This window comes from Misgurnus anguillicaudatus, chromosome 21, assembly GCF_027580225.2.
Source record: "Misgurnus anguillicaudatus chromosome 21, ASM2758022v2, whole genome shotgun sequence".
Taxonomy (NCBI): Eukaryota; Metazoa; Chordata; class Actinopteri; order Cypriniformes; family Cobitidae; genus Misgurnus; species Misgurnus anguillicaudatus.
In genome coordinates this window covers 23611119-23625222 of record NC_073357.2, presented here as the reverse complement: position 1 = coordinate 23625222, position 14104 = coordinate 23611119, and the positions used below count along the sequence as shown (strand labels likewise).

Sequence of the window (14104 nt, the reverse complement as noted above, 5' to 3'; positions counted from 1 at the left end):
TCTTTGGGATACTCATTTCAACATACTACGATTTGTGACGTACTAATTCTAGTTTTGCATACTATTTAGGACGGATAGTATGTGAATTGGGACTCAGCATTAGTAATGTGATGTCACATTGATAAAGCCCCGCCCATGGCGGTTGAATGACAGCACTGCATTACCATAGTTTTTTTTCCTTTAGTGAGTTGTACATTGTCTGTTATTTTCTCAGTGCTTCTTAGTGAAATCAGACATATTTTGCCGAAAGCACTAATTGTCTCTTTTGGTAGGGGAGTGAGGATCAGTAGCTTTAAAAGTACATGAAAACAGTTTGCTTTTGCTCCCAACCAAACAAGGGCATTTTGGACATGCTATAATAAATGAACTGTGGGGTCCAGACACATTCTGGACCCACATGAAACTTATATAACATCTTGGCATAATATGTGCCCTTTAATGTTTCCCTTCCCCTAGTTTGTAACCAAAGTTTAAACCAGCAGGTCATATAGAGAAAGTCTTTGTTTAAACCACCGCGTCACAGTGAACCTCCCTACCACATCATACCACCCCATCACATGTTCATCTTGTTACAAGTTGGAAAGGAAATGAAATGTTACTTAAATTAACATTGAACGAGGTTCTTATTGTTTGGACTAATCAAATAAATGTACTTTTATTTGTATTTTTTAATTGAATTTGTTATTTAAGTAAAAACAATTAGGCTGTTGAAATGTCGAATTTGTTTTTAAAATTAAAAATCTAAGAATAATTAACATGGATTAAAGTACAGACTTTCTATTGATGGTTTCAAAAAAAAGGATATTTTCCTAGGGAATTTTTTTTAATTAACTACTCAGTAGCACAATAGATTTGAGACCTGTTTATCAATATTTTGACTGCTGGAATGTTAACAATGTTTTTGCCTATTTTGTATATATAAATAAATTGTATATTCATTCATTTTAGCATCCGTGTTTGTTCACTAATAACCACTAAAAACTATAACAAAATCTATTCATTTATTAAATGTACATGAGGTGTACACATCAGGTTCAGCTTTATTTGTAAAATATGGCAATAGCAAAGTTGTGTAGGATGGCATAGATACAAAAAACAAGCAATATGGACAAACAGAGAAAACAGAGATTGTTAAACCAAAATGCAAACAGGTACATTGTTCGGTGACAGTGGTTGGTAGCACTGGTGAGGTCATAGTTTGGAGGATATACAGAGTAAATCCAGTATGTACCTGAAAGAAAAACATAAGATCAACTGTTTTTGATGACTTTAAGTCCATTATCCGAGAGTGCTAATAATAATACTTTAGCATTACCAACATCATTATTTGTTTCTAGTCATGTTCCTGTAGCTCAACTGAATCACAATGCATTAGTGATGCAAAAGGTCATGTGTTTGATCCCCAGGAAACACACATACTGATAATATGTAGCCTACAGTATACCTTGTAATGCACCGTAAGTGAGTTTGGATAAAAACTGAATTCCTTAATGTTAAACATATAATTATTCTTGAACATACAGTAGGCATACTTTGCATTCAGAGATATCATTAATGCAAACATTTATATTTAACATTTTTGGTTAAGAGGTCTAACTTTTGTTCTCAATATTGGCCCATATGATGTCACAATACTTGGACACTGTGCTGAGAGTGAACTGACAATTGCATTATCATCACTACCAGTAAAGACTCTTTATCTCACCAGCAATAAACCAGCACACAATGAATAGGTAGAGCGTCAGGCTGAAAACGCTGCAGACACGAGCAAGAAGACAGTCATCCATAGTGTTCCTGATGTATATCAGCAGCATTGAAAGCAGTCCACTCGCTCCAGTCACAGTCAGATAGATGGGAAGGTTTGGTTGAACAGGACACTCATACAAATGGATGACTCCTAGAAACATTTATTTAATGTTCAAAAAATGTTACAAACCTGAAACAGGTTAAATTAATACATTAATATATTATAAGAATCTAAGTAAAAAGAGTGCATTTACAGCACATTGTTATTTTTTGACCACAAATTTAAACGTTAACCTCCTAAGACCAGACCTTTGGTTTGGCTAGCATTTTAGATTTCTTCCAGCTATTTGGGTTTAGGAAGAACCAATAAATATATTTTTCTTTTAACATGAAACAGTGTAATTGTCCACGTTTGTGTACAACAAGTTCCAGTTACACAGAATTAAGTATTATGGTGCAAACAACAAAAAATGTGATGCGGACACACCAGGTCTTAGGAGGTTAAACATTTCATTTTGTCAAAGAAAAAATGTTCCTTACCTAATCCAATAGCTGATATTAACACCATCCATCCAATCAGGTTAATCACCACTGAAAAATTTCAAGTTAATGTTTTTTCTGTTATGAATTTTTTTTTATAATATCATTTCAAGGCTCTTCTCTTACCAATGAATGATTTTCTGGCAGCAACAGTCTCTGTGGTTTCCATCTTTACACTGGTTTCTTAAATATTCTTTAAATGAAAATAACTGTATACAATGCTATTTAGACATGAATCTAGAATTAAACTGTTAAGATCTTGTCAGTTTGCATGTTTTCAGAGTTGTGTGGTCTCGAAGCTCTCCCAGTAGCTTTGAAACACTTCCTTTTGTGAAATGTTGAGAAACTGTGAGAAGCAATGTTTTGCCTTTAACATGTTTTAAAAGTATCTTTTAGGTAAAATTCTTTTGCAAATAATATACTCTGAGTGACAGTGAATTTATAATTGAGATGTACTACTTTAACATTTAATACTTTTATATTCAAAAAATTTTTGTTTATTTATTTTACATGTCACCATATTGAAGAATAGACTTAAAATTCGAAAGACTAAATTCGGTCATCACCTGTGCTGACAGAATAGATTGGCTTATACCTAGGGTTTAATATAAAGTGTTGGGTTAAATGTATTTATAAGTGTTTATTCTGATACTACCAATGAGAACCTTACGTATTGAGAACCTTACATAACAAACTTCTGCTTTTTAGTTCGGTTGGCTTGTTAAATTAAAGTAGCAAGGTTCTACTTTTACAATTTGCCAAGTTAACCTTTTATATTTAAGGTGTTATTCCACTTTTAAGTATACTGAATCATCTTATATCACATGCTCAGAAAAAAGGTACAAAATCTATCACTAGGGTGGTACCCTTTCAAAAAGTACACCTTTGCACCTAAAGGGTGCGTTTTAGGACTTTTGTAAAGGGAAGTGTCCCAGTGATCGCTTTTGTAGGCCTGCTTTTCCTTCTGACAGTGCATACTCTTGCAATTCAAAGGGTTAATTTCGGTTCAGATTGATATTTGTTGATTGATAAGCCTTAAGCATAAACTATGTGGTTCTTTTTCTGTTTCCCTGTTAGGGGAGACCACAAAGTGTTGTAACACAAGATGGGTTGTAATACCATCCTTTAACCAATACAAAAGCTAGCTACAGTGAGTCACACAATTAAAAAAACATCCTGTAACTGTGTGGTGTGATGAGAACAATGTTCTCTCACAAAATATTGTCAAATTGCCACTTGTAAATAATAAGAACTTCTATTGACAATATATTGTTTCTTGTAATAAAAAAACAGGAACTGTATAATTTAGAAATGTTCTAAATGTTCTAAACACTGGATAAAATGTTGCATTTTGATGTACTCTGGACCTTTACTTGTATTTTAAGTCTCGTGTTTATAGTTCTTTGTAGTTCTTAAGTTGATTGGTTCCTTATTGATTGTCTCTCCAGGTGTGTCTTATTATCTTGTTAGCCCATATCTTTTTTATTTTAAAAAATATTGCATTTGAATCTGCTGTCTATGTCTGCCTTTGTCCACACATTACAATTATAGACCAACAAGTAGCCTATAAATGCCTAATTTGTGTCTGTATATTATACAAGTTTAAAAAAAAAAAAACATTTTTACTATCTTAAAAAATGTGAAGAATGTACAGTAGGATAAAGGTAACATTTTCACAAAACAAAATATGCCACAAATGTTCATGTGCACACCTGCTAAAAAAGGTACTGTATGAAAACAGCATGTTAACAATTTAGGAATTTTTGGGTGGGCCTGTATTGGGTTTTCCCATATCATAAAGGTAAATATGGTCTTTTATAATATTAGTTCAAGCTAAACTTTATATTGGCTTATTTAGTTATTTCTACTATTTGTTTATTATTTAACATAACAGAATTGAATGCACCCAAGCTGTGAATGACATTACATTACATTACAATGATTGGCTAGTGTACATGACTGTGTGGTTGACTGAAATATACAGTTAACAAGAATACAGACCGGTTATAATATTGCTGCCGCTAAATCAAACATTAAAATCAAAGTATAAAATAAAAAAGTTGATTGCTAATATGACTGATATTCAGTCTAAAGTTTTCATCCAGCAATTTAATTAAATTATTAAATGTCTCATAACAGCATCCGTTTGAAAAGTAAAAAAAAATAGCAACAGGGTGTTACATAGAAGTCTTGGTTTGTAATGATATTGAAAAGTCAATGTATGCTATAAAGTACACTTCTAAAGTAATAAGTATTTGACACATCAGCAATTCCATCAGTAAGTGGATTTCCAAGTGGGCCACCGACACAAAACCTCCACCAGATGTAGCCATCAAGCCAAACACTGAATTCATACAAAGAAATCAGAACACCCAAGTATACAAGTCGAGTCACAATAAACAAAGTGAAATGACACGGGGAATAAGCACTAAACACATGAAAAGAACAAGGTGAAAAATGGTATAGAAAGCCAGGAGATATCCTGAAATCTGTCAGTATTAAGAGAGAAACTATGCCCCCTATCAGTACTAATTGATATTAACTGCTTTAGTCCTAAGTGATGGCCTATAAAGGCTTTTCATTACCCAGGAGGCACACAGGAAAATTTCATGATGGGTAAAAGCAAAGAACTCTCTCAAGATCTTCGTAATCTTATCATTGAATGGGGGAATGGCTATAAGTGCATTTCCAGAATGCTGAATGTTTCTGTGAGCACTGGGGGCCATTATCCAGAAATTGAAAGAGCATCACTTCACCATAAACTGGCCACGATCAGGTGCTCCACATAAGATCCCTGTCCGAGGAGTCCAAAGAATAACCAAGAGAGTTTTCTAAGAGCCAAGAACCACTCGAGCAGAACGTCAGGAAGACCTTACATCAGCAGGTACTGTTGTTTAAAAAAAACTATAAGCAATGCACTGAACCGTCATGGCATGCACTCTCAGCACGCAAGACTTTTCAGCAAGAGGTACTGGATGACTTTATATTATTGAAGCAGAAATTTACTGGGACATTCTGCTGCCATCTACCAGAAAGCTAAAAATGAAAAGATGGTGGACAAACACAAGGCCAAGGAATCAATGAAGTGGTTTCAAAGAAAGAAAATCAAGTTGCTTGAATGGCTCAGTCAATCACCTGGCCTAAATCCCATAGAAAATGTATGGAGAGAACTGAAGATCAAAGTTCATAAAAGAGGCTCAAGGAACCTTCAAGATTTAAAGACCATTTGTGTGGAAGAATGGGCCAGAATCACTCCTGAACAATGCAGACGACTGTTTTTTCCATACAAGATTGTATTAAATACAGTGTGTTCAATACTTATTCCATGTGTCATTTCACTCTATTCACTACGACTCAACCCGTATACCTAAATGTTCTGATCTCCCTGTATGAATTCAACACTTGGCCCGATGGCTACATCCTGTGGAAATCTGTGTCAATAGCCCACCCAGAAATCCCCTCACTGATAAAAATGCTGATGTGTCAAATACTTATTTTCCTCGCTGTATATACAATCTAGTTAAAAAGCATTTTATGTGATTAATTGATTGGTAAAAAATAATCTGGTTATCAATTATCAAAATTATCATTATGCAGCTTTATTTTCAAAAAAATTACTCTTCACACTGTTAACCCAGATACTGTCTTTACTTAAACAATCAAGTAAACATCAATTCATATTTTCTGTTTTGGACCTACTTAAAAAATTGTAAAACTTTTAAGTGTACAAAATTCATTAAACTAATATAAATATGTTGTAAGGAATACCCATAATCCTTTGCACCTGAATATTTTGATTATTTATGCTTAATCACAGAATAAGAACTTACTTAAATATTTTTTAATAAAATGTCATAGAGGTTTAAGCTCTTTTATTATTGAAGTTGTTTTGTTGTAAATTATATTTTTGTGAAGGCTCCGTTCAGGTGATCAGTGTTTACTTACACCAACCCTGTTCAGCACATTTTATAAATTTCTTTTCACAGTACTGACAGTTGCATGTCAAAAATGCATTGTGTGCATTTCTATGGAGAATGAAGTTCATTAAATAATTGACTTATAGTCAGTCATGAATTTGAATCTTTTAAAAAACAATAAAAAACTTCCAATCCCTTTACACCTAATGCTTCTTCGCAAAATGTTTAGATAAAGGTATTGCGGAGGATTTTCTTTTTCTGGGTGCATCATCAAGACTATTGGTCCTCCTAGTTGTCAGTGTTGCCCAATTGCATTTTTTAAAAAATGGAGAAGGCGGTTCTTCTCTAAAATTCGAGAAAATCCCCCGCTACACCTTTAAGTTTAGCACAGACATCAATGTTGTTAAGATTTCTCACAATTGCACACAAATTGGCAGAAATGATCTTTGGTCATGACGACTTTTCATTTCTGTGCTAAACCACATATACAATAACCAACACAACAACAGCAGCCAATCAACAAAAACAGAGCTAATAGAATGTATCCCACTGTGGTGGTCCAGAATGCAAACAGATAGAGGGTCTTATTGCAGTAGAGATCGGCCGTCATGGTTTGGTTGTAGTTAGGGGGGTAAATGGAGTAAATCCACACACTACCTGTAAAAAATACATCAAATTCAGTCATAATATTTATTTAACTAACATTGCATTCATTTCTATAGTCAGGCACGATATATTTTAAATGTTGGAAAATAAGAAGCATAACTTATTTTTCCCTTATAACAACACCTAACACCAATCCTTGCATATTTAATAATATTTTATGTTAACTTACATTGTAAAAAAAATTCTGTAAAAATTTCAATGTTATTGCAGCTGGGTTGCCGGTAATTTACCATAGATTTAAATTTATGCTATTTACTGGCAAGAGTTTGTTCAAAGTTAAATAAATTTTAAATATTAACAAGTCTTTATCTTTACAGAATAAAACTATATAATAATAGCCTCATGCAAAGCATTCTGGGAACCAGAAATCATCATCAACCTTTTTCTGTTTTTTGCTTCAGATTTTGTTTACTAGAATGTTTTGCTTGATGCAGCTATTTTAGTTTTACTCTCTAAAGACAAAGAATTGTAAATGTTTAATGTTCATTTAACTTTGAACATAATGTTGCCAGTAAAGAACATAAATTTAAATCTACGGTAAGTTACCGGCAACCCAGCTGCAATTTCTACAGAATTTTTTTACAGTATACAAAATGTTGCATGTTTCTGATTTTTCTTTTTTACCATGAAAAGGATTCGTGTGAGAAAAAAACAGACTTGGCAGATTCGGAAGGGATTAAAATCACAAAGTACGTCCGAGAAACAAAAATTTCTCAAACCCCCTCCTGTAATAGACTACTACCCATCCGAATAGGGCTATAATCTAAGCCATTTTACTGAACAACAATGCATATAAACACACACCCAAATTCTAGGCATGTTTGTGTTGAAAGTATGTTTCCCATTCACAACTTACAATTTCAAAAGAAAAATCTGCAATATGTGTGACATGGTATTCTTTAAAGGATAAGCCGAACAATGCATAGAAGCTGTGAGTGAACTATGCACACATTAAATGACCTTATATTTTTACTCCCACGTATTCTTACCACTGATCAACCAGCAAAAAAGGAATGTGCACACCAGTCCATTCCACACCGAGCAGAGGAGGCTCAGTATTGGATGGCCTCCCTCATTGGTGTCCCTAGCACAGGGCAGACAAGCCAACAAGCCCAGAACCACACCAAACACTCCACATACCAGCACATAAATTGGGATATAGTTCTGCTTGGGACAGTCATTGAGATATACCGAACCTGTGTCGATAAATAACAGAAGAACAGTGTAAATACTTAAGTTCATAAATGATGAACAATTGCTTGGACATTAGATCCATTACAACCCACCTATGGCGATCTGAGCAATGGGAATAGCCATGCAGAGTAATTTTGAAAGCACTGAAATAAAAATCGACCAAAATGTTACTTTTGCATCAACATTTAGTGCAAAGTAAAAACTTGTGTGCTGGTTTATTAAATACATACCAAGGCAAGGCACATTTGCTAGAGGAGACTTTACATAACCCAAGATTTGTTTCGGATCCATAATGCCTAAAAATATCATACAACTCAGGGAAATGCATGACTTGATTTGTAAAAGTATTTTTAATTAAAGACTTTAAGAAGTCTGTTTAACCTCATTAAAAAATATATTTTAGCAAAACAGTTTTGTCTGATCTTAGAGATTGTTTTATGTGAACTGCTTTTTTCTGAATGAATTATCACAGGAATGTAGAGTGAAAATGTATTTAAATTTAACAGAGCATTAATTGGCTCTAAATCAACAATCAGACAAATAGTACCGTAACAACTAATACATTAATGATTTTATTAATTATATATTTGCATGCTGCATTATTATTTATTTATTTATTTAGTCAGTGTTATTGTAGGTCATGATCTGCTATGCTTAAAGTTAATTCAAAAACAACATTACAACAAAGTTTTGGATCAATGTAACTTAGTAACATTTGTATGTAGTTGACTTTATCTTTATGTATCTAACAACACACTGACAGATAAACCAGAGTAAAACTTACTGAACATATGTCCACAAATGTTTATTTGATCAAACGTGCCTACCTGTAGTTCTGTAGTTGACACACCCGGAATCTGAAAATGACTTTTGCCAAGTAAACATTTCATTTTATAGAAAGCTTGCAACATTCTTTTGCATAGTGACATATGTTGCATTTCCAGCCAAACCAGTTCTCATAAAATTGTAACATCACAAACATTGGTAACACTTTACAAAAAGGTTGGCAACATAACAAGAAATATAGTTTTTCAGCATTTATTAATCTTAATTTCTTACTGTTAGTTAATGCCAATACAGTTGTTTTGATTTTAAAAATGTATAAGTGTATTGTTATTATCAGGGCCTGAGCACTTTTAGCCTACATTAACACCAAAAACATTACAGATTAGAAACGCACAGTTAAGGAAAACTGTGGATATCATAGAAGACGAGAAACTTGTAAAGGATACAAGTATGTATATTGCCCTGCCACTCATCTCATTACAATATGCTATCTGGATATGTATGTATCTTATGTATGATTCTTTAGTTCATAACTTTTTATTCTGAAATCAACTGCACAAAGTTAAGTCTGTTTAGTATTTTTCAGTAATTTTGGGAAAATGTGAATAATTGCAGGCTGATTTAAGGTGTGCTCAAAATTTTCTGCTTGTGCTTCTAACATTTTCTTTCAGGGGCTACAATGCTCCAAATCACCAAAAAGTTAGCCCTGAATGACTAGACTACATTTTTTATACATTTTCATTGCTGGCTTATTTTAAGGAAAGTGTAGTTCACGAGAGAGAACAACCAACCTAAGTGCACCTTCAAGAGACCAACGTTCCTGGTCCTCAGCACAGTTTTTGCCAGGTAGACAGATACTGTTGGATATGCTAATGGTATGGCTAATAGAATAGTATTTTACTGTATTATTTTGATCTTAAATCTCATATTTCCCCTCTTCTCAATGACATACATAAACATGTTAACCAAATAATAAAAATTTGCTCATAAAACCAAAAAGAATAGCTTTTTTCCTCAAACATATTTTTATTTAACTTTATGTATGCAAAGCAGAGGAAAAAAATGAAAATTAATATATTACACAATTAAATAAGAGGGAGTACACAAGAGCAGTTCACAAACACGTGACAACAAATAGGCCTAATACAGACAAACACCCAGGAGGCAAATTGTTAAAGCCAACTTAGAAGGCCAGATATCCTTATAATGCCAAGCTATCATAAAATAAAGCAATAAACCCCGCGAAGCAGTGGGGTTACCAGTGCATTTTATAACAGCTAAGGGGCGTTGTTAGGCATGACGCTTAGCTGTTATAAAATGCACTGTAACCCCACTGCTTCGCGGGGGTTTATTGCGTTTATAAAACGGGTACTTCATATGCATAGCAGGGTTTCACAAAATGAAACACAAATAAGTTGTAATTATATTAGTACAAATATTGCTCTTCCGCCAAACAAAGTAGTTCCTCAGAATCAAGTGTGGCTGCAACAGAGCGCAATTCTCAAGCAACACAGACGCAGCAAAGACACAATGAAAATATAATTAAAGACTGTGGTGTTTATTTTTATAAATCAACATTCATCTAAAATATATATTAACATTTATATCGTGCAACTGTTGAAGTGATGATCAAATATGCTTGGAAGCATGCTTAACTCTTTCCCCGTCAGTGTTTTTTTTTTTTTAGTTGCCCGACCCAGTTTTAGTTTAATGCCTAACAGAAAAACTGTCTTCTTTAAATAAACATAAAATATCAAATGAAAGAACAGACCATCCGCTTTCCAACAACAACAACAACAGCAAAAAACTTTTCATCCTACCCGCATTTGTTCTCTTATCAGTTATCACCTCTCAAATTTTCAAAAGCGGAGATAATTCCATTTTTGTGAAGAACTTTTGTAAGAGATCAGATTCAGACACATCAAAACGTACACGTTACGCTAAATTCACCACAAAGCTGTTGTGTTGTGTGAATGCGTCAGTGTTTGAGTTGGGTAAGATTGTCATCTAGTGGATAATAGCGGAAATATCCATTTAAGACAAAAACAACCCAGAGAAAATTTTTTTCTTTATTGACAAAATGACTCAACAATATCTATGACATTTATCTGGATATCGCCATAATTGTGCAAATGTAGAAAAATTTAAATATGATTAAAGACTGTGCTGTTTATTTTTAATAAATCAGTACGCAGCAACAGTGGCGCAGTGATACTTGTGATGTGGTCTGAACCGTGCGTTTACCGGGGTATTTTATCACGGCTTAGAACGCGTTTCAACCAATCAGAATGAAGAACCAGAACGAGCCGTTTTATAATGTCATTTTTCATTCATTAATAGGGAATTTTTCAATCATTAATAGTAAATAAATATAAAGTTTTTAAGACAATTATTATGTGCTATTTATTTGGAGGGGGGTGCCCTTTTTCAGTTTCAGCACATGCCCCTCAAAAGGTCTGTGCACGGCCCTGGCAGAAGGTAATCGATATGATACAGGCCTAGTCCTGGCTTAAACTAATCTCTGTCCGGGAAACCACCCCAGTAAGTATTAAGACTGACTTGTGTTCAGGGTTCACTCCAACTCCGATGAACCCTGAGTGATTTGTGTACTTTGCCACTGCTTCGATTGAATGAACTACTTTTTGATTGAGATCTTCAATGTCCTCCTCATTTTTTCTTACAGTACCTTTCCATCATTAGGCTTTTTCCTAGGGAAACTGAGCGGAGCAGTTTTCATCGGTTCAGAATTTTTATCTGTACTATGCCAATACTGAGATTAAACACATTTTTTTCGGCATGTGTTTTCCTCAGATGGTGAAATATTTTCTGGCACTTCCCAATATGCTTCAGTATCCTGCAGCTAGGCCAATATTATCTGCTTAATATGCCCCGCTGGTGTAACTGGTCAGGGGTCTTTTTCCTCCTCCTCAAATGAAGACCCCATCACCACCTTACTTGAAGGTCGTGATGTCATTTAGCAGTCATTATGGGACATATTACTTGCCTGTGCTCGTTTTATAGATGTCAAGACAGGGAGCAGTGCTGTGGCCCTTCATATAGGCACCTCATACTGTCGTCATTGACACAACGTTGAGTGGACAACGTTGAGTGAACATCAAAAGGGAACGTCTCGCTTACATCTGTAACCACGGTTCCCTGATGGAGGGAGCGAAACATTGTGTCCACAACGCTGCCCCATTCCACTAACGTGAGTCGTATCGAGCCCCTTTCATAAACTCATAGCTGATGCTCAATAGGCCTGTGTGATGAGGTGTAATTTTTACATTTTTAAATAAAAAAGTCAAGAACACGTTGGTTAGCTTCAAGTTTTCATGTTTTTTTATTAACAATGTAAAAAGAATTTTAGATTCCATACATTCATTCATCATCCATTAATCAATTACTTTCCATTTGTTTTAGTTGTTGAAAGGGTATCGATTCAGTATCGGTATCAATATACTTTATTTGGGTATAGTATCAAAGTCAAAATGTTTGTTTCATGACAATACTATTGTGTTGTAATAAATATAAACCTCCTGTAAATTATACAGTAATTGCAGACATTTTAGTAGTGTTTATTTAGTCAGACAGAATTACTACCTGCCATTACCTTGAGCACACCTGTCAGTCACAGGTCAGTAAGGCACTGGCTTGAGGAGGTCTCTACAAAAACACTGCCTTGCGACTGGCCACCCTGCAAATCAATCACTCTGTTTCGTCCTCGTTCATTTCTTCCTGTCTGAAATTGTGCTCCTCCCAGGAAGGAGTCCCACAGCAAACCTTTTCTCCATAGCTATACATGAATAATCACAAAACAAACAATTACTCTCTACCAAAATAGTGCCAACATTATGGGGCGGTTTCCCGAACAGGGCTTATCCAAGACTAAAATGCATGTTTGAGCTGCTTTAATTTAAAAACACAATGACTAATTTTAACACATATCTGTGGCATTGTTTTGTCTCACGATGCACATCTGTAGTGTTTTTGTGTTTGTAAAAACTTCTTAAATGACCTAATATAAATAAGGGCTAGTCCTGGATTAAACTAAACCCTATCTGGGAAACTGCCCCTATATTCCACAATGTGGTGAAATTGACAACCTGTTTAAGCAGAAATGACATAAGCAGAAACTATATAATGTGGGCATGATTTGTGTATTAACTCTTTCCCCGCCAGCATTTAAAAAAGTTACCAGCCAGCACAAGCATTTTTAATGATTTTCCCAAAAGTTTAATGCCTTCCAGAAAATGTTCTTAAAATATATAAACATACAGTAAAAAAAAAATTAAGACAACTTAAAAGGGACATTTCACAAGACTTATTTAAAATGTAAAATAATCTTTGCTGTCCCTAGAGTATCTATGAGAAGTTTTAGCTCAAAATACTACAGATCATTTATTATAGCATGTTTAAATTGTCACTTTGTAGATGTGAGCAAAAATGTGCAGTTTTTGGGTATGTCCTTTTAAATGCAAATGAGTTGATTTCTGCACTAAATGGCAATGCCGGTGTTTGATTAAGGGGCAGTATTATTATAATAAGATCCCCTTTTGACATCACAAGGAGGGACACATTTTAATGATCTATTTTTTCACGTGCTTGCAGAGAATGGTTTACCAAAACTAAGTTACTGGATTGATCTTTTTCATATTTTCTAAGTTGAAGCACTGGGGGCCCAATTATAGCACTTAAAGGAACAGTATGTAGGATTGTGGCCAAAACTGGTATTGCAATAACAAAACTAGTGGCTAAAACTGGTACTGCAATCATATAACTGGTGGCCAATACACAAAATGACAACATAAACATCAGTTGAGGGCTGCAACTCCACTTTTTAAATGACAATATCTTTGCCGGACCACTTTTGTCAGTGATATAAGTATTTGAAATGAAAATTATTTCTTAATGTCTAGTGACATATCAGGGACATTTTATGATTAATTGATATAAATTTCTTACATACTGTTCCTTTAAACATGGAAAATTTCAGATTTGCATGATATGTCCCCTTTAAAAAAGGATTTTTTTATAGATCAGAATCAGAGACATGATCATACATAAACAGAATATTTACTGTTTTTGGATCCATAGAGGCTTTAGTGGGTCGGCAACAGGCGGCCCGCGGGCCAAGACTGTTTTTTGTCCAGCTCCCACGAGGTTCTATTTAGCAATCGCTTAAAATACCATATTGCCCAACTGACAAATGAAGTAGGCTATTTTCTGCCAAACTATTTCAAACATCCTTGCACAAA

At 34.4% G+C, this 14104-nt stretch overlaps 3 protein-coding genes across 9 annotated transcripts in view; all 3 read right to left on the bottom strand.

The window, feature by feature from the left end:
• Positions 1-959: 959 nt before the first annotated feature.
• LOC129439018 (transmembrane protein 272) lies at positions 960-3838 on the bottom strand. Its single transcript, XM_055197910.2, has 4 exons — positions 2413-3838; positions 2287-2337; positions 1706-1897; positions 960-1231 (listed from the first exon to the last, which is right to left on the bottom strand). Exons 1-4 carry the CDS (start codon positions 2453-2455, stop codon positions 1041-1043), a joined length of 477 nt encoding a protein of 158 aa, XP_055053885.2. The 5' UTR covers positions 2456-3838; the 3' UTR covers positions 960-1040.
• A 2303-nt stretch (positions 3839-6141) lies between these two features.
• Positions 6142-9132, bottom strand: LOC129439008 (transmembrane protein 272). The gene is made up of 5 exons (XM_055197901.2): positions 8891-9132; positions 8294-8359; positions 8156-8206; positions 7859-8065; positions 6142-6860 (listed from the first exon to the last, which is right to left on the bottom strand). Exons 1-5 carry the CDS (start codon positions 8946-8948, stop codon positions 6667-6669), a joined length of 576 nt encoding a protein of 191 aa, XP_055053876.2. The 5' UTR covers positions 8949-9132; the 3' UTR covers positions 6142-6666.
• Positions 9133-12170: 3038 nt separating this feature from the next.
• The window catches only part of LOC129438951 (calpain-5), a 42767-nt gene continuing 40833 nt past the window's right edge, over positions 12171-14104 (bottom strand). For all 7 annotated transcript variants that reach the window (XM_055197862.2, XM_055197857.2, XM_055197872.2 and 4 more), the window contains one exon: positions 12171-12642. In XM_055197862.2, the coding sequence (XP_055053837.2) occupies positions 12478-12642 (165 nt within the window). In that variant the 3' untranslated portion in view covers positions 12171-12477. The remainder of the gene's footprint in view (positions 12643-14104) is intronic.

Coding starts and splice junctions, on each gene's coding strand:
- LOC129439018 (XM_055197910.2), bottom strand. CDS start 2,455: ATGGAAACCACAGAGACTGTTGCTGCCAGAAAATCATTCATTG. Junction 2,338..2,412: donor TGCCAGAAAATCATTCATTG/GTAAGAGAAGAG, acceptor GAAATTTTTCAG/TGGTGATTAACCTGATTGGA. Junction 1,232..1,705: donor TGTGTGCTGGTTTATTGCTG/GTGAGATAAAGA, acceptor TTTTTCTTTCAG/GTACATACTGGATTTACTCT.
- LOC129439008 (XM_055197901.2), bottom strand. CDS start 8,948: ATGTTTACTTGGCAAAAGTCATTTTCAGATTCCGGGTGTGTCAACTAC. Junction 8,207..8,293: donor AGCAAATGTGCCTTGCCTTG/GTATGTATTTAA, acceptor TTTTTATTTCAG/TGCTTTCAAAATTACTCTGC. Junction 8,066..8,155: donor CATTGCTCAGATCGCCATAG/GTGGGTTGTAAT, acceptor TTATCGACACAG/GTTCGGTATATCTCAATGAC.